General features: G+C 46.8%; 1 protein-coding gene across 4 annotated transcripts in view; it reads right to left on the reverse strand.

The window, feature by feature from the left end:
- epha10 (EPH receptor A10) overlaps positions 1–18,538 on the reverse strand; it is a 125,402-nt gene that overhangs the window by 91,424 nt on the left and 15,440 nt on the right. For all 4 annotated transcript variants that reach the window (XM_028963206.1, XM_028963207.1, XM_028963209.1 and 1 more), the window contains exons 2-3: positions 12,057–12,121; positions 9,388–10,060 (exon numbers count right to left, since the gene is read on the reverse strand). In XM_028963206.1, the coding sequence (XP_028819039.1) occupies positions 9,388–10,060; positions 12,057–12,121 (738 nt within the window). The remainder of the gene's footprint in view (positions 1–9,387; positions 10,061–12,056; positions 12,122–18,538) is intronic.

An 18,538-nucleotide genomic window follows, 5' to 3' on the forward strand; every position in this document is an offset into this window, starting at 1 on the left:
CAGGGAAGTGCTGCAGTGCCTTCGGGGAATCGGAGGGGGAGGGCGGGAGAGTGGGAGGGGTGCAGGGAGACAGATGGAGGGAGGGAGGGACTTAGGGAGATAAGGGAGAGGTTACCGGGGAGCAATATGGGGATTGTGCATGCTTGCTGTTGCGGTAATGTGATGTCTGATGTCTTCGGGGGGCTCACAGCAGGCCGGTGGGACCCCGCATTAACCCCTGAGCTCTGCTGGATGTCCCAACAACCCAGCAGCATGGAACTCACTTCCTATCAATCATCCTTCAGTGAATGTGTCTGAGTGTGTGAGAGAATCCGACTTACTCCATACCTAGAAATGCACATTAAAAAGATGATGTATGTTTATGACCAGATAGGAGAACCAACTAAAGAAATAATAATAATAACGACAAAATATTTGTGGGTCGACACACTTTTAGCACATAGCTTGTTGCCCCATGGGCCAAAATATATAAATACCCTTAAATATTTAGAACATGCAAAACACCTTTACCAGTCACAGAAGCAAATTTAAAAGATAGGTACTATAGACCGGAAGTTCGAGTTTGCGGACCGACCGGTTACCGCGCCAACTCGACCAGACCCGACCCTAACTAAAGTCAATGGTAAAAATTGAGCTTGAACCTGCCAAGATTTTCCACTGTAACGTGAGGTGTGTTGCATTGCTCGGACTGCTGCATTGTGACTAAGCCTGCACGTCTCCAATATACCGTCAGATCACTGGGCGAACTGGTTTTTTGCTGCCTTATCCGTACGGCGGAGACCCAGCGTAGTGCCTGAATACTATCAGCCCTGTAAAATTTCCTGTTTTTTTGTTTTTTTTCATTATTTAAATAAAACAAGCTGTTGTTCCTACATAAAATATATATTTTTTCCCTCATGGGTGGTTGTCCTTAAATCCTTCGGCCATCATACCCAGCCGACTGATGAATTCTAAGAAAATCTGTATATTCTGATTATATACACGTGTCGGCGTGTCCAATTCCATGAAAACTTCTTTACAGATGGGTGCTGTGATATAATGATGTCAGTTAGGTTTCCCATATTTAGTCCTAACACTTGTTGAGCGGAATTCAGAATTGCATTTGCGATAGCTAGGAAACGTTATGGGTGAGATGTCATTACATTGCGGTCCTGTGTGCTTCACTGAGCTCTGCTGTTTTCCAGGGCGCCAGAGAGCCGAAAAGCAGCTGGAAAGAAGCGAGGGGGGGGGGCTGTTGAGGGACGGACGCCTAGAGACTCTGCTGACCTCTGAGAGAACAGAGGAGTCAGCAGCATCTTTCTCCAGCGCCTGACTCCGAGCCGCTACACTAGTGAAAAATAAAGTAATATATATGAGGGGGAGCGAGAAATACATTAAATGAAAAACGAAAACAAAAATGCATCTGCAAAGAGAGGCTGATAAGACAGGGGGAGAAAAAGAAGATAGAAAGGAGAGAATCACCTTGACATTGTAGTTTGACAAGGTCAAACAAAGGTTAAAAAAAAAAAAATTCTACTTTGAATTAACCTGTTCGGTTAAGATACTAGTAATAAATAAATAAATAAAACGCCACTTTTTTTGGAGCCACCCCGACCCTTTTTGCAGAGAAAAGATGAGATGAAGATGAAGGGTGAGAGCCTTGAGAGCAGAGATAATCAGAACAGGAAAACGTGATGGAATATGTGTTAAATATATTAGCATTATTACCAGAATTAATATGTTGCCTTGCTCCACTGTTCCCCAAATGACCATTAAATGGTAGCGTAGGACAAGAGAGGCAGCTGTGTGTGTGTGTTTATGAGTGTGTGTGTGTGTGGAGGGACAGGTGTCCCCGAAAATGTCTTTCTCTCCCCTGTGGGACGAGGCTGACAAATGACAACAAAATGAAAAGGCTGATATGTTGCCAGGCAAGCTGCTGTTTCGACACCCCTGAGCGGGGTGGGGTGGCACCTGCTGCAAGGGCAGCCAATCCACACCCACACAAGAGTCCCGCCGCAGCAGCCGAAACGTTAGCAGTGCGGGAGTCCCAGGCCTCTGGTCTCAATCCGATCCACGTTTGCAAATCACCCGGGCAGTTAATCAGGAAAAACGTTTAATCAGCACCACACCATCAATCTTACAGCAGTGGGAAAAGAGAACAGGTACAAACGTATTCATTCTTTTGGCTTAAAATTATAGAATAACTACTGAAACATTGTTTAACATCACATCTGTCAATTTTGCACCGCATGGTGGACAGCAGCATAATCAAAAACATTGAGAAGAATCGGTATTGATAAAATCCTAATGATACCTAATAAAATCTGTTCAAGGAACCTCAATATATCAATACTGGATACTAGCACATCTATAAAAACCACAATTGTTTGTCAAGCTAATAATTGTGAAGTCTGTGGCAAATCATTAGATTATACACCAAAAGGGTAAGAACCACTCACTCCGTTACTTTCCATAACCGCTTAGACCCTGTTCCTCAGGCTGGAGGACGGGTTTCACACACTCACACCTACAGACAATTTAGATTCGCAAATCCACCTAGTGAGCATGCCTCGGGATGGTAGGATTCAAACTCACAACCTCGGTCAGAAACCACCGTGCAATGGTGCTGTGTGATTCATGACTCACCCGGGTTACTCACCCGGATCCATTAAATAATCTGCATCGCTTACCGACTGGTTCGAGCGCCTAACCCAAGGCGGTGCATCCGGCAGTTCCTGTAGCCAGACAGGCAACCGAATCGGAAATTGCCCGGAGATCCGGGTTAGCGCATCCGCCGGTTTCTCTGGCCGGAAATGTAACTGAATCCGAATCAGTCAGAGAGCCGAGTTAGCGCTACTAACCCAAGTCAGTGCCGTAAACTTCCCACACAGCCGAAAACATTCAGCCGAATCTGAATCGCTCACACGAGCAGGTTTAATTTGAAAGTGATTCATTTTTTAAAAGATGATTCAAACATTTCAGTTGACTCACAGCTGTCGATTTGGCAATACTGACTCAGGTGACTTACGCACCCGGACCAGTTTACTGAGTGACTCGGGTGGACCCGAATCCTAAAAAGGATCCAGCTGTACCGTGCAAAAAAAAAAAAAAAAAAAAAAAAAAAAAAAGAGTTGATCGAAATGTAAATCTAGATGAAAGTTCATATGAGAGTTTGCGAGATCTTTCTACAGCACAGAAGAGGCAAATGAAACCTTAACCAACGAATGGCACTGCGATGCTCGCTTCTTCGCGTACCTTACACACACACAGCTGGTGTCTTTCGTCGCACTATTTGCTAACACACTCCTCCAACTCACCCCCATTTACCCACGTACCACGTCCGACCCAACAGATGGCCGATTGTCTTCATGTGAGTTTTCTTTTTTCCCCAGGACTCCACGACAAAAACACCCCTCCAAGTAAATTCCGGCCCACGCCCGTATACAAACTGAAATATTCCTCTTTAAACAACACTGTGAACTTGAAGAAGTCCACACGTAAAGCAATCCCTCTTTGATTAGGTTTTTTACCTTTTTTTTTTATTTGGACCAATACCATAATCTTATTGTCACTGAATGCCCAGCTCTAAAGAGATTAAAACATTCCCTGTTTTGCCACGCTGGCAGAAATCAATAGCCCTTCCCCAAATGATTATTCCCAGTAATGAGGAGACATTAGTCAGCTATGAGGCCTGGGATGAAAGTCCTTGGATGAAACGATGATTTTAACGTCCGAGAGGACGACAAAGTGACTCATAATTGGTGCTATAATCCAATATGCAAATGTGGCGGCTGGGATGGCACACCTGTGAGGAAGAGGAGGAGGAGGAAGAGCCATGGCGAGGTAGAGGGGGTGGAGGGGGAGATGGAGAACAGGGTACAAGGAGTCTCAAGGTGAGCAGCTGCCTCTTATCCTGTTCAAGTCTTATGACGATACCACATGACGAGAGTGCATTCGATTCAGACATATTTTAATTCCTTTAAGTATTTTCTTAAGTATGTAAATATATGCACACATTAAAAAAAGAAATATGTGCATACATAACAGAAAAAATGCATTTAAACACACGGCACACACACAGACACAATTTCCACTTCTGCACACAGAACAGAGACTCACTCTCGGCTGAATAAATACATCAGGCTGGTGAAAACTTGCCCCGTTTGTCTCTCTCTCTCTCTCTCTCTCTCTCTCTCTCCCAGGAGTGAATTATTTAAACCGAGCGCCGAGAAAATGCTGAACATTAGTGGGCGTCTGCTGGGACAGGCATCACTCGCCCACACCCCTACCAGATGGGCGAAGGTGGCATCGGGCCAGAGAGAGAGAGAGAGAGAGAGAGAGACAGGGGGGACTTTTTGCCTCTCTGTCGTCCTCGCCTGCCTGCAAATTAAATCGTCGAGTCTCTTCGTAAACCATCCGGTTAACCTCTCACATCCTGACACTGGCACCCCACCGGGAGAGCACAGCGGGCGGAAGTGGGGCGAACGAACGCGTTGCGCGAAGAGGTTGTGATACATTTAGAGGTAACAAGAACGAAAAAAGAAACTGTACACAAAGGGAAGAGGTGAACGAGAGAGCAAATAAAGCGGAAGGTGGAAAAGAAAGCAAGAAAAAAAAAGGGCCGAAGGAGAAAGAATAACAGAAGGGAGCGGAGCATCTGCTGGCAGACGCATGAAAACTCTAATTACACATCAGCGGCGCTCTAACGGCATCCTTAATTAAAACTCGCACGCGGGGGAGCATGGCCATTACATCACTTCCTTTTTCTTTGGGTCGTGCATCTGGACAGCGGACGGCCTGTGGTGATGACTGCATTTTTGTTATTACGTATCGAGTGAGTAAATGTGAGTAAATATATGACCGACTGCGTCTGTGTGTAAAATGTAAAATCGCACAATAACCTGCTCTTTATGATAAAAGGACTAACACCACGATATTTACCCTCACAAATTGTTGGTGAAATGTTATTGGTTATATCACATGTAATATTTCTAATTGCAACTTATCTCTGCAATATCATAAAAACATACTATGGCCGGACGAAATTCAAATTGATTTGCATTAAATCTTGTTATTTTGAACCAAGATTATGCAGAAACATGTTTCTTTTTTTTAATGGATTTAAGTTCCCTGACACAGACTAACCTGCAATTTCCCATTTATTCCGACCGACAGTTTCCAACCCAGGTGGAGACCAAATTTAGGCCTGATACACAATTATAATACATGTTTACACATTTATTTTATAAAATAATGGTCAACATATCTCAGATGGTCTTCCTGGAGACGGAATGTTCTGTGTCTAATACAACACCAGCTCTCCAATGGCCATCAGCAGTCCTGAAGCAGGGTGCTCGCAGGGGGGCTGTGACCTCCCGTGACCCTTCCGAACCCTATTTCACACCTCCATTCTCCCACCGTGTACCTCACTTCACTCATGCTGCTCTGCTGAGAGAAGAGTTCCTGCTTTTTCTCCCTACTATTACTTTACTTATTTTTTTTAATCCACGGTAACAGCATCACAAAATGCATTGCGCAATGGATTTAATACCCCCCCCCAAAAAAAAAAAATTAAATATATAACGCAGACACCATGAGTAATAATGTTTATGAGGAAAAGTAATAAGAATAACGATCAATAACGCATTCAGGGGGAAATTAAGGATAAGTTCTGCTCCTAAAATCTGATCATCTGAGCCCCACAACTGTATATATTAATGGTCGCACATATTCGGGCACCAATGGTGGCTGCACTGATGCTTTATTTTGGCAATTATGGCCCGTAAATCATCCACGCTATTATAGTGCACTGTATTAAAAAATTTTATAGCAATTGCCTGAGCCTTACCACAGTCATGAAATATACTCAGAACCCCCACCTGGCACAAAAAAAATCCTAGTATGAAGCGGCCAGACAGTGGAGGCATTTCTGAGCACCCATAGAGTGCCCAACAAGCACAAATAAGGGTGTGGATGTAGACTGTCCCCCATCTCGGGCACAAAATCACCGTGTTATTCACCGTGTTACTGAATACTCAGACAGAACAGAAGCGGTCAAGCGGGCGGGAAACATATCCACCACCTAACCATCTAGTCTTACTAGCACTGTGTGCTACCACAATGGACCGAGCCTGGCCTTTCTAAGCAGCTCCGGGCTGTCCATCATTAAAGCATGCAAGAAAACCGAGGACGCAATGCTTCTCCATGCCCCACCCTGACCCAGGCATATGCCATGCAACAGACAGGGGACGGGGGTGCATTCTAGTCACTTTTAGGTAATGCATCACTTTTAGGAGATGCACAGACAGTTGAAACAGCACAAAATGAGAACAAGTTTGATCTCACATGTTGGTCCATCTGAATTACATTTACATTCGTCTTGTCTTGAAATGTCTTGACCAGAGCGACTGAACTACAATCCTTAGTTAGGGGGACAGTCCACCTGGAGACACTCAGGGTTAATGTCCTGCTCAGGGACACAATGGTAGTAGGTGGGGTTTGAACTTGTGACTTTGAAGTCGTCTGGTTCATAGTGAAAGTGAAAGTGAAGTGACTGTCATTGTGAAACACTGCAGCACAGCACACGGTGACACAACCAAATGTTTCCTCAGCTTTTAATCCATCACCCTTGGTGAGCAGATGGCAGCCATGACAGGCGCCCGGGGACCAGTGTGTGGGGACGGTGCTACCCATGGTGACCATGGTGAAATGACGCTTCCCCTCTGGTCGTCACCCTTACATATGCACTTGTATGGAGTTCTTGTTCCTGCCTTTGTGTCTTCAGCTTCCCTGCAAACCATACCTGGATGAATAACCTTGGAAAAATCTCGACAATGCATACAATGTTGTTGTTTTAGCGCGGCAATCGTAATCCTCAATAGACTTTGATTCCATAATTCAATACCAGCAAGATATGACATTTTTACACTAATCAATTAGCGCCCCGGTGGTGTCTTGCTTATCCCAACAGAGCCCTGTTAATAGTTTTCATGAACAAGTGTCTTTTTCTTTTCTTTCTCTTTTTTGTTCGAATGTAATTACCGCCATCACCACGGCGTCCAAAATTGTCCGCCCGATGACAACAGGCCCACACGCGTCTGTCTCTCCAGCCGTGCGGCAGAATCGCTGTACATCCCATTTACTGGTGATCAAGCCGCACACACGCTCAACAACGGGGCTTTCTCTATACCCACGTAATGTCACGCTTCATGCTTGACATTCATGTTATCTCCTTGCCATCATAATATCCCACTAGTGCATGCGTGCACATAACACACGCATACACACACACACCAGCATTGCCCTCCGGAGGTGGCGGTATACAGATTCCCAGCCTAATTCCACAGTTTAGTGAAGCATTACCGCTGATCAATAGCTGTGCGGTGCTGGGAGGCAGACTGCCATTGCTGCATATTCATGTCATTACCGCAGAATAGAGAAATAACCCACCGGGGCTTCACTGATGTGGAGTGACAGGACCTGCAGTTTCAGTTTCTCTCCCTCTCGCTCGCTCCCTCGCTCGCTCGCTCTCCCTTCCCCTCCCACATCTGTGTTTTCCTTGAAACTTTCTCCCCCCACCCCAAATCCTCCTCCTCAGCCTGCCTCCCTTCTTCACAGCTGTCTTTCTCCCCTTTGCTCAGTCCTTCTTTCTCTCTTTCAGTCCACTAGCCTTTCATTCCCGCCATGGCCACCCCTTCGAACACCGCGTGAGGTTTGCTTCTTATTCGCCTTCATTTTGATTCAAGTCAACCTCCCAATTGACCCTTTCCCCCACTCTGTTTTGCTCAGTATCCTTCTCAACGAAGCGGTGCCATTCGCATTGGCCGTCAAGAGCCAAATTCTGTCTCAGGCCTACGTAGCTGACAACCCATCATTTATCAGGCGTGATGAAAAGTACGAAGGAAATTGAAGACTTCACAAACAAACAAACAGAAGAAAAGGGGCAAAAAGACAACCTGCACTACTGAACGATAAGCTATAGTTAAACTGTTTAAAGACCTCATTATAACAACATATCAACAGCACTGACTCTGGGTGTCCTAACATGCTACATACTATCTATGGAGTTCCCCAAGGTTCTACACTGGGTACTTATAATTTCCTGTGCATCTTCACTTGATGTCCAAATTTCTGGACGAGCACATACTTTTTGAACCTCCTAAACTGACATGACAGTTTGTCACGTTGCGTTGACGTCTCTGTGTCATAGACAATCATGCTCACCAATCAGATGTCTCAAGTTAAAGCCACACCCACCTAAAAATGCGAGCGAGGACGCTCAACTTGTGACATTCTACATTAAGCACAGTATAGTGCAGTTTATATTTCAATGTGTGGTTATACTATAGTTTTTAACAAACACAATGAACTAATGTCTAATAAATCCAAATTAGATTTTTTTTTTTACAATTGTATTTGTGTCATATGGGTGACATTTAGTCTGGAGGGAAATCTGTGGTGATAAGTGAGCTGCTGGTACAGAAAGCCGGACCGACTGGCCATACGGCAGCAGATCACACCTCCTAGAATAGAGGGGCTGCGTGTGAGAAGAAAGGGTGGAAAAGGGAGGGAGCTACTGTTGCGCTTTGCCTGCCAGCAAATTCTGCACTTTCCCCTTCCCTTCTGGCTCGACCTGTCCGCTCAACCTCGCACAAATTCCGACAGTTTGACAAAACATTGGACCTTGCGCCCCGAAAGACAACACAGAATCGAGAACTTGGCTTTGGGACTCTGACTCCGCCTACTACCCAGACTACAGCTCCCACACAGCCTGCACAAGATGTGCTGTGAAAGATGTCAGCGTGAGCGCGCACACACACACACACACACTCACACTCACACTCACAGCCTCTATCCTCGTGCATTCACTGCTCAAGTGGCTGCAGTGGAGTGTTGAAAACTCCTGCGTCAGAGCAAGGCATTGTGGGCGACACCTGTCATCCTCATTACACACTGCACACTGACCAAGTGCGAGACGCCGACCAACCCATGCGTGAACACACACACACACACACACACACACACAATGGATTCACAGTGCTGTCTGTTGTGTGTACGTCTGCAGAATGGCTGTGTCTTGCTATAATAACCTGCCCATGTACGATGGGGCAGTGTCGAAGCCAATCAACGAATCACCGAATCACAAGAAATGTCTTGGAGGTCCGTTCCATCGCGTCTACTCATAACTCACCTTGCCTTTGCACAAAAGAAAAATCGCATGAATGAATAAAGATTATTGGCGAGATAGATCACGAAATGAAATGAACATTTCCATTTTTTAACAAGACAAAGGCTTCTCCTCTTCTCAGAGGATTTTAAAGCCTGCTTTTGTCCTCCCTTTTTTTCAACGTTGCTTTAATAATCACGAATGGACGAATCAGAGAAACTAAAAAGGAGCCGATCTCTTACCTTCACAGCTACTGTGGCCCTCCTCGTAGCCCGCGCTGCAGCTGCACTTGCCAATGGGCACCAACCACTCGCCCTCAGCACTGCAGTGCATCCTGGGAGGGCTGTCGGTGTCCACCTCGGAGTTGTTGACACAGGAACCTCGCACCTCGACCAGCGTGGCGAAGGCGGCCTCGGCTACGGTGTCCGGGAAGACGGCCAGGTTCTGCACGGTGCTCAGGCAGCGCTTGTAGTAGACGCGCACCGACACCAGGGCCACACAGGCCCCCACGTCCTGGAAGGCCAGGTGGAAGCCCTTGCGGTTGAGGTGGCCGATCTCGCGGACCTCCGTGTTCAGCTTCATCTTGCGTTCCCCCAGGTCTCCCTGCGTGAAGCTCTCGTCGGCCGCGATGGTGTCGATCTTCGAGTAGCGGTCCTCGCGCGCCACCCTGCCCAGGTCCCAGTCCGACTCGGCGTACAGCAGGTTGAAGGTCTCCTTGCAGGTCCCGCCGGTCACGCCGGGAATAGAGTTGCAGTCGCGCAGGGTGAATTGGAGCTCGATGAATATGCGCTGCCCGCCGCGGCGCCAGATCCAGCCGGTCTGCAGCCAGTTGTTCTGCGCCGGCTCCATCACGTTGCATACTTGATACGTACGTATGGGCTTGTACTTCTCATCCACGCCGCTGATCTCTTCCCACTGATGAGTCAAGAGCAGTAAAGATGGTCAACTCAAATCTACATTTACAGCATTTACCAGACGTCCATATCCAGAGTGACTTACAATCAGTATTTACTGGGACAGTCCCCTTCCCCCCGGAGACACTCAGGGTTAAGTGTCTTGCTCAGGGACACGATGGTGGTAAGTTTGGTCTTCTGGTTCATAGGCGAGTATGTTCACCACTAGGCTGCTACCACCCTCTAATATCTAACATCTAATAATGGTTTACCTGCAAATAACTGAAGACTCCAATCTATGAAATAGAAATAATCTATGAAAGGTTCATTCAGGTCAATTTGTCTTAAAAGCCTGCTGTGACTACTAACCGTTATACGGTCCCGGCACACCAACAAGCACCTCCTTCGGGTCTCTGTTCACTGGATGCACGGTGTTGACTCGCGATGGAGTAACATGAGAAAGACTCTGCTCCAAAGCAATACAAACTGCTCTGAAGGGACGTTAAATTGACACATTGAATTTGAGCACCTCAAATTTTTGAAAATCATGAAGTGCTGATCAAAAGAGCACAACCCAGCCAGGAATCTTCTGATCTTCACATGCGTTATCCATTGCGCCACTGGCCCTGCAAAGCCCCAACTGTCATTGGGATAACTCATGTCTTAAAAGGCTGTTTTTATGTATCATGCAAATTGCTAAGAAAAGCAAAATTATTCACATTTTCAGATCTTCAAAGCAGTGAACACAGCAGTGATCACACTCTCGGCTCCTCACAACCACCTTCAGGTAGAACGTAATGATGGTTTTCCAACCATTCCAAGAGTTATTATGTTCCTGCTGCTTTTCGTTCATGTGTGTTAATGAAGTTGCTTATGATGATGACAATAGTGTCATGCAGGGCAGTCTAGGAATACTTTGCTTCTTATGTTATATTAGATTCTGTATTAGTCTTCTGTATTAGGTGTCCAAGAACGTTTGCTGTATAGGTTATGCGTACTGAAGCTACAGAAATTAATAGAAACAAACATGAAAGTACTTTGATATTAATATATGTTATATTAATGATGTTTTTCCTAAACAAAGTTTAAAATGGGAGGAGCTTTTGAACATTAATCCCTCCTTCTCACACACTTTCTGGACTCTAGGGTGGCTAAAACGCAGCACTTAATGAGGAACTCATGGAAATCTACCCATAATAGATTAAGTACATAATAAAAGTGGGGAAAATACATCCCATTAGAATTTATAGCAGGTGCAAAAAGTTTCAATGTTGACGTTAATGTATATATACACATATGTATATATTTGTGTGTGTGTGTGTGTGTGTGTGTGTGTGTGTGTGTGTGTTATGGCCAAAAGTATCTCCAGAGTATGTCTGTCTCTCGGTGCTGAGAGTGGGAGTGACTGACAGGCCGTCTCCATGGTGTCAGCGTGTGAGTGAGCGCGCCTCTCCGGAAACATCTTGCGGCGAGCTTCCGCAGCTGCAGATCCGTACGCAGGCGGGGCTCGGGAGAGCGGCGATTTAATCACTGTCATGTCCAGAATTAACAAGCTAAACAAATAACAGCTTGTGCCGAGTCCCTTGTCTGCAGGTACAGGCAGAGCCTGCAGGGAGCGTCCGGCCCGGCTGATCCGTGCAAAGATAACTCAACAATAAAAAAAAAAAAAAAAAAAGAAACAATAACTAGAAGTCCTCGCCGCTGGTTTCATTTTTTTTTTTTTACCCACCCTTTGTTTTTACGCCGCAAATCAATCGAACGACTGTTTTATTTTATGTGTTTTCCAGTGGCGAGGATGGCCCTCGTTGAGGGGATTACAGCATTGATTTATGTGGGCCCGCGCTGCGCGGGGAGATGGAATTCAGGGGGTCGGCCCCCGACGTCCGCTGTGAGCCCGTTTCACTACGGCGCGGAGGCGTGACCGAACTGCTAATCGGGCCGGCCCGAACAGCTGACAAGCGAACAGCTACGAGAAAAGTGCACGCAAAGACGAGTGGAAAAGCGGCGGCCCCACTTACTCCGTTCGAGGGGTATGACGTCCAGCCCAGCTCAGCTTGGGACTCCTTTGAATTCAGCAGGACAACTGCAAGCGGAAAGAAAGACAAAGAGAGAGAGAGAGAGAGAGAGAGGGAGAGAGAGAGTGTCAGTCGTTTACTTAAAACCTCCCAAATCCCCGTTTGATCAAATAATGAAATAATTGCCACTGCACACAAAGGGGGAGAAGGGATGATATTGTCGCCATTGTTGCGTTTTATCAGAGCCCCGCGTCAGAAACAAATAGCCCGTAATGAGCTGCGGCTTTGATCTCTTCATAGAATAACAAAGTGGCAGCTGCCAGGGCCCGATAAACAGCTGAAGCGCCGTAAACCATTACGGGCAGCAGAGGCGTCCACGAGCCTTGTGTAACCGCGCTTAACGTAATGATATCTATAATATCCATTATGTGACACGAGTGGATATCGAGCGAGGGGGAGAAATACTTTTTTTTTTTAGGCTTAAATGCTCTCTGCCAAGTGAGTTTTGGCATGCCCCCCGGTCACTTCCTCACACTAATGTCATCTGGAGGTTGGAGCTAAATGGCACAGGATTGTCCCGTCTTTCGGAAAAGGGCAAATCAACAAAGGGGCTAATAGAGTCAGCCTCACTGTCTTCCCACCGACGCCCCTAATAGCCCTGTCGCGAGGAGCGAAGAACAAAATACGCAGAAGCCGAGTGCTTTGTTCGAACGCCCCCTCCCCCTGATAAACAGGCATTGTTCGTATTTTAGACATTTATACACATTTACTATGCATCATTATGCAGGCGTTTCAAGGACAGCAGTGACAAGCAACAAGGTCAAAGGTGACCAGAGACTTGGCTGGCGCTCAGATCTTCCCAGTGTTCCGGTTGGGAACAGAAATGACTGGAGTTCTGCTTTCAGCAAATCACGGGTTGTCCACCTCTTGTGTTCATTTTGCAGATACTTATTTATGGCTAAAATGGTCAAAAAAACGACTTTGTATTAGTATCAATTTAGCCATTTAAGCCAAAAATAAAGTTTTGTTAAAGAGGAAGGGTTTGGTCATTTAATCAAACTGTTGCATGTCAATTAGGCTACTGGGAAAACTTTTAAAGTAATACTCTACTAAAAGTACTATAGACATTCTGAAGGCGCAAATTCAAATGCAAGAAAATGTTCTAAACATCCGAAGTTCACTGTTCACTAGAAGCCCATTTCAGCACCATGATCACTGTTCACTAGAAGCCTATTTCAGCTTCCCGGGCAGATCACTGTTCATTACTAGGTAAATTCAGCACCCCGGACAGATCACTGTTCACTAGAAGGCCATTTCAGCATCATGATCACTATTCACTAGTAGGCAATTTCAGCACCCCGGAGAGATCACTGTTCACTAGAAGGCCATTTCAGCACCATGATCACTATACACTAGTAAGCCATTTCAGCACCCCGGACAGATCACTGTTCACTAGAAGGCCATTTCAGCACCATGATCACTGTTCACTAGAAGGCCATTTCAGCATCATGATCACTATTCACTAGTAAGCCATTTCAGCACCCCGGACAGATCACTGTTCACTAGAAGGCCATTTCAGCACCATGATCACTGTTCACTAGAAGGCCATTTCAGCACCCCGGACAAATCACTGTTCACTAGAAGGCCATTTCAGCACCCTGGACAGGTACAAGTCCATGCACTGCAGCCTTCTGCACCCTGGTCAGGGCTCACAGATGTCCCCAGACAGCGCCGCTTAGGCTGCATCAGCACCTTGGACAGCGGGTGAAGTCATTTCTAGCGCGAGGGTCCCTCAAGATCGCCTTTTCCATCCGAATGGCACTTTTGTTCCCTTCAGCATGCAGAGCTGCGGGAGACAGGTGCTGCACCGGCCAGATAACACCGAGGATTTCAAGAGTCTGACTCGAGGGCTCCGAAAAGGCTCCAGTTCCCAGAAGTCAACTCCATCAGGTGGGTGGGTGCAAGGGAAATAGCCATGTACGGCGGGCATTTGCATAAACTGCGGACGGCTCGCACGGCCGAGATTATTTCCTGAGAAATGGAACCTCGGATTGGGCAGCCACCTCGGCGGGAGAAGCGCGACTCGGCCTGGCATTATCCACGCCGTGCTGCCAGTTCTGGGCACCTCTTGGGCTTCCCATGTCAAATGTGCAACCATGTGAAAAGCACCAAATGGCGATGATGTATGCACGCTGCGTCCTTCGCCCTGCTTGTCAGATTCGGGCCGTTCCAACCCGTAAACTCCTACTGTTCCGATTTCCAACACACACACGCACGCACGCTCGCGGCATTCATTCTGAAAGGAGCATTTAACCGCAAACACACAGGCGACGTGAAAGGAAGCCCTTTCTACTACTGCTAAAGTGCTTCTTCGCATTTGCAAAAGCACCCCCCCCCATCTTTACATCATCCTGCTGGGAAAATTTTTATACAATAAAATAAAATCAAAGGAGCTCCTGCCCCGGCCTTCACTGCATTTGTAACTGCGAATAAATAAACTAGACCGATTACATTTTCATCCGCCAACTGAATAAAATCCTGGGTTTAATGGCTCCTTCTCAACGCAACAAGAGAGCAGCACTAGGACCTAGTTTAGACCAAGTCTGCCTCTTCCGATCAGTCATGCTCTGCAGACAGCAGCTGGAAAGCGTCAAATTCACCTTCCACCGTGTCCCTGAGCAAGACACAAAACCCTGAGTGTCTCCGGGGGGACTGATGTCCAAAGGGGTCAAATGCCATTGCCAGTTGACACTCGCACAGCACATAGCTTCCAAGGTAACACCGCTCTCTCGGCCTCCACCCTGCCACAAAGTGGTCCTGGTATATCGGAGTAACCACCTGTTCCCTTGTGGTGGTTCCCGGGCGATTAGACCTCCTTCTTGGGGCAGTGGTGACCTAGCGGTTAAGGAAGCGGCCCCGTAATCAGAAGGTTGCCGGTTGTCCGGAGGTGCTGCCCACTGCTCACCAAGGGTGATGGGTTAAATGCAGAGGACAAATTTCACGGTGTGCACCGTGTGCTGTGCTGCTGTGTATCACATGTGACAAGCACTTCACTTCACTTCATCAGACTGGGTCAGGGCTGCTATTCTCCAATCAAAAGCACCTTAAACAGGAGAAGTAACACACACACACACACACACACACGGCATGCTTTGTTCCGTCAAATCATTTTCATTTGGTGGAGGACATTTTGTTGTGAATGAATTTTTTAACAGGACGTAATTGAGTGTCTGAGCTGATACAGCCGCCGACGCAGCGGAGTGTCAACTCTCATTTTTGGGGAGACGCTCAGATGTCGCTGTGACAGTGCCACCCAACAGCCGCCGCTTCTCCTGTCAGCGGCTGAAGCCCCTCCAGGGAGCCCGGGTTAGGTAGGGGGACGCACATTCTCTGAGACAGGATTTAAGCTCTTGACGTTCGGTGTTTAAGGCCAGGGCGCCTTGGCCAGACGTCTGCTGGGAGGTCACATGGTGCAACACCATGCAGCAGGAAGCAGGGCTTATGTCAGGGAATACGTTCTGGCAAGGATTCTGCTTACATAAAGTACAAAAAGTGGGCGGGGATGGGGACGCTCCCGATCGGACACCGCAGTAATGAGCAAACATGGGACCATGGCAACCAGAGTCAGGCGACAAACTCATCAAAATCGCCACGCCATGAACCCCCTTCCCTAACCCACACGCACAGTGAAAAGCCCTTAATCTCTTCATAATCTCAGCATAATCACTGCACAGCTAGACAAACCCGGGGAGGGACTGCTGATGGATTCTGCTACAACACGAGAATTGAATGGACCTGCAATTACCGAGAGGTGGACATGTGGGCCTTCCTGTGTTCCGCCCGCGTTCAACCTCAGCCGAGGAGGGCCGGAAGCCACTCTAGACAAGCGTTTCCACCATCTACGCATCTTCCAAGGGCCCTTATCCAGGCCAGGGCTACCTTCAGAGCCAGTCTGGCATCGTCCATTTAACCAACCTGCAGAAGCTAAACCCAGAAGTCCGAAAATGACGTCTATGCCTCGTCCTTGTGAGACAGGAGCACCATCTTCCACACCAAATTACACTAATCGCCTAATTAAACTGTTAGTATCTCATCATTATGATATCATGGTTCAAGAAAAAACGAAATATTTACATGCAGTGGAAATAGTCAAGTGTCAAAGAAAAAATGTCCACATCATTACAGTCCATGAAAAGAACTTCTTGTAACACACACTTTGCCTTTCAATATAGCCTTATTATTAACATTACTATTACATTATGCAACCAATACTATTGTATGGTTATAATGCAGAGCAATATATTGTTACAGCATGGTATAAGGTCTGGGGGGGGGATGTGCATCTTAACCACTAAAACATGGTTTTACAGAGATGGAGTAGAAAATAAATACGGGTGACTTGTTTTGCAAATCCACCTGAAGGATCATTTTAGAAGAATGTTACATAAGGATTTCAATGCCGCACAATTTCCTCAAAACAGTACATTGACCCATAATTTCCTCAGTACTTCAGATTTTTCATCAAACATAATAGTAAACTGTGTAAATAAAGTCATTTAATCAGCACTTACTATTTCAAATCAGACTTGCCCTCTAAATCAGGCCTGGACTGGACGTGGGATTCTTATCTGGGACCTTCGCCTGCCGCGGCGATTCAGGAAGCAGCAGAAGTCTCACATGTCGGGACTAACAGGCAGTTAGTGCAGCTTTTCTGCATCGCAGGATCCCGCTCGATAACCCTTTCAGATGACTGCTGAATAATTAAACAAGTATCAGGCCATGGCGCTTCCATTTCCCCTATCGCAAGACTATTATTAAATCAAGAGCCGCCTGGCGAAGACCCACGCGCCCGCCTGCTGCCTGGGCGGGTCGCTCCATCCCGTCATCTTTTAAATGAACTAGGGAGATGGGGGAGGCGGAGTTACGTAAGTGGAAGTGCAGAGGAAGGAGTTGTGCTGACTCGGTTTTCTTCCTCGTCGTTTAAAAAAGAAAAAATATGAGGTGGAGTCGTTCTCAAGACTACTGAATGTCATCCAGGACGGCGGCTGAACTCGGCAGAGCGTACGGGAATAACACACACACACACACACACACCGATATGTACACACACGTGTAAACAGGAAGCTGAGGACAATTAAAAGCCGGGTATAACTCTGGGGTCGGCGATAATTCTGAACGCCCGCCTACGACCATCCACCTACACCTCATCTGTGTATGTAAACACACACACACACACACACACTGTCTACAAACAAGGTGACTGCTTCGCCGTTTCAGCGGCAGCATGTCTGCTTTATTGCATTTTACCAAAAATAAACTGAAAACACATGCGCACACAGGTCACCAGTTAACGTGGTCGCCTACCAGAAACACAGAAGCGAGTTTGGTCTCAACTGGTGAAACTCACAAGGAACGACACTCGGTTGGTCAAATTAGCAGAAAGGCTCAGGCGATTGGGCAAAGTTGCTAGGCCACGCCCAATTCCCAGGGTTTGGTTGACGCTGATTGTGGTGATCGCTGGTGGCACGTGGAGTAAGCCGGAGCTTTTTTTTTTTTTTTTTTTCCGACACAACATCGACCGAATTACTGTTGGGTACCACTAACCGATTTGGTCTTCACTGAAGAACCAAACGTCCATGATTTAATCTGCGGTGTATTGAGCCGCGCACGCACCTCAACCTCACGACACCACCCCCTCATCCACACAAATCACATCACCAAAAACTTATTATTGAAATAAGTGTGTTTTATATAGTAATAAATTCAGCATCAACTGAACTGACATCGCCATAAAAGCCGTAGTAGAGAACAAATGAAGTGAAAGCGATTAATTGTCACTCTGCTTTTAAGCCCTGGGAGCAGTGCTGTGGGGACGGTACCTTGCTCAAGGGGGACCTCAGTGGCGCCTTGGTGGTTCGGGATTTCAACCCGCAGAATCTTAGATCTGAAATGAGTGCGATTTCCGGCCAAGTCTGATCTCATCCAGCCGGAACAGCCTGCCCTGTTTTTGATAGACTACCAAGGCCACCTGACCCGGAGCCTGGCACAGTTAAAAGGGAATCATTCAAACTTCAATTTATCCTTCTGTCCTGACCGGCCCTGGGTCACGTCAGCAGTGGGCAGGCGTGGGGGGAGGGTCATCACCATTATCGGAGACATTGATCTTCTCCCTATTGATGGACGACCATAGAGCGTGGCCACCGATACAAAGTCAGAGGGCCACGGGGACACCAGCTCGGCCCAGGCCATCTATCAATGCACGGTATCAAGACAATGAAAAGGAGGGGGGGGGTCCATACAAGTGACAGTCGATCAATCAATACACAAGTGTAACTACCCCTTATAAAAAGCAAGAGAAGAGGAGACTTGAACTTTAGTGAGGTATAAGGTTACTGCCACACCCATCTTCTGTAATAGTGGTGCTTCATTTACCGAGGATGAACCCATTTTCAAATATTCGTAATACGATTCTCAAATAAATTTGT

Source organism: Denticeps clupeoides, chromosome 20, assembly GCF_900700375.1.
Source record: "Denticeps clupeoides chromosome 20, fDenClu1.1, whole genome shotgun sequence".
Classification (NCBI taxonomy): domain Eukaryota; kingdom Metazoa; phylum Chordata; class Actinopteri; order Clupeiformes; family Denticipitidae; genus Denticeps; species Denticeps clupeoides.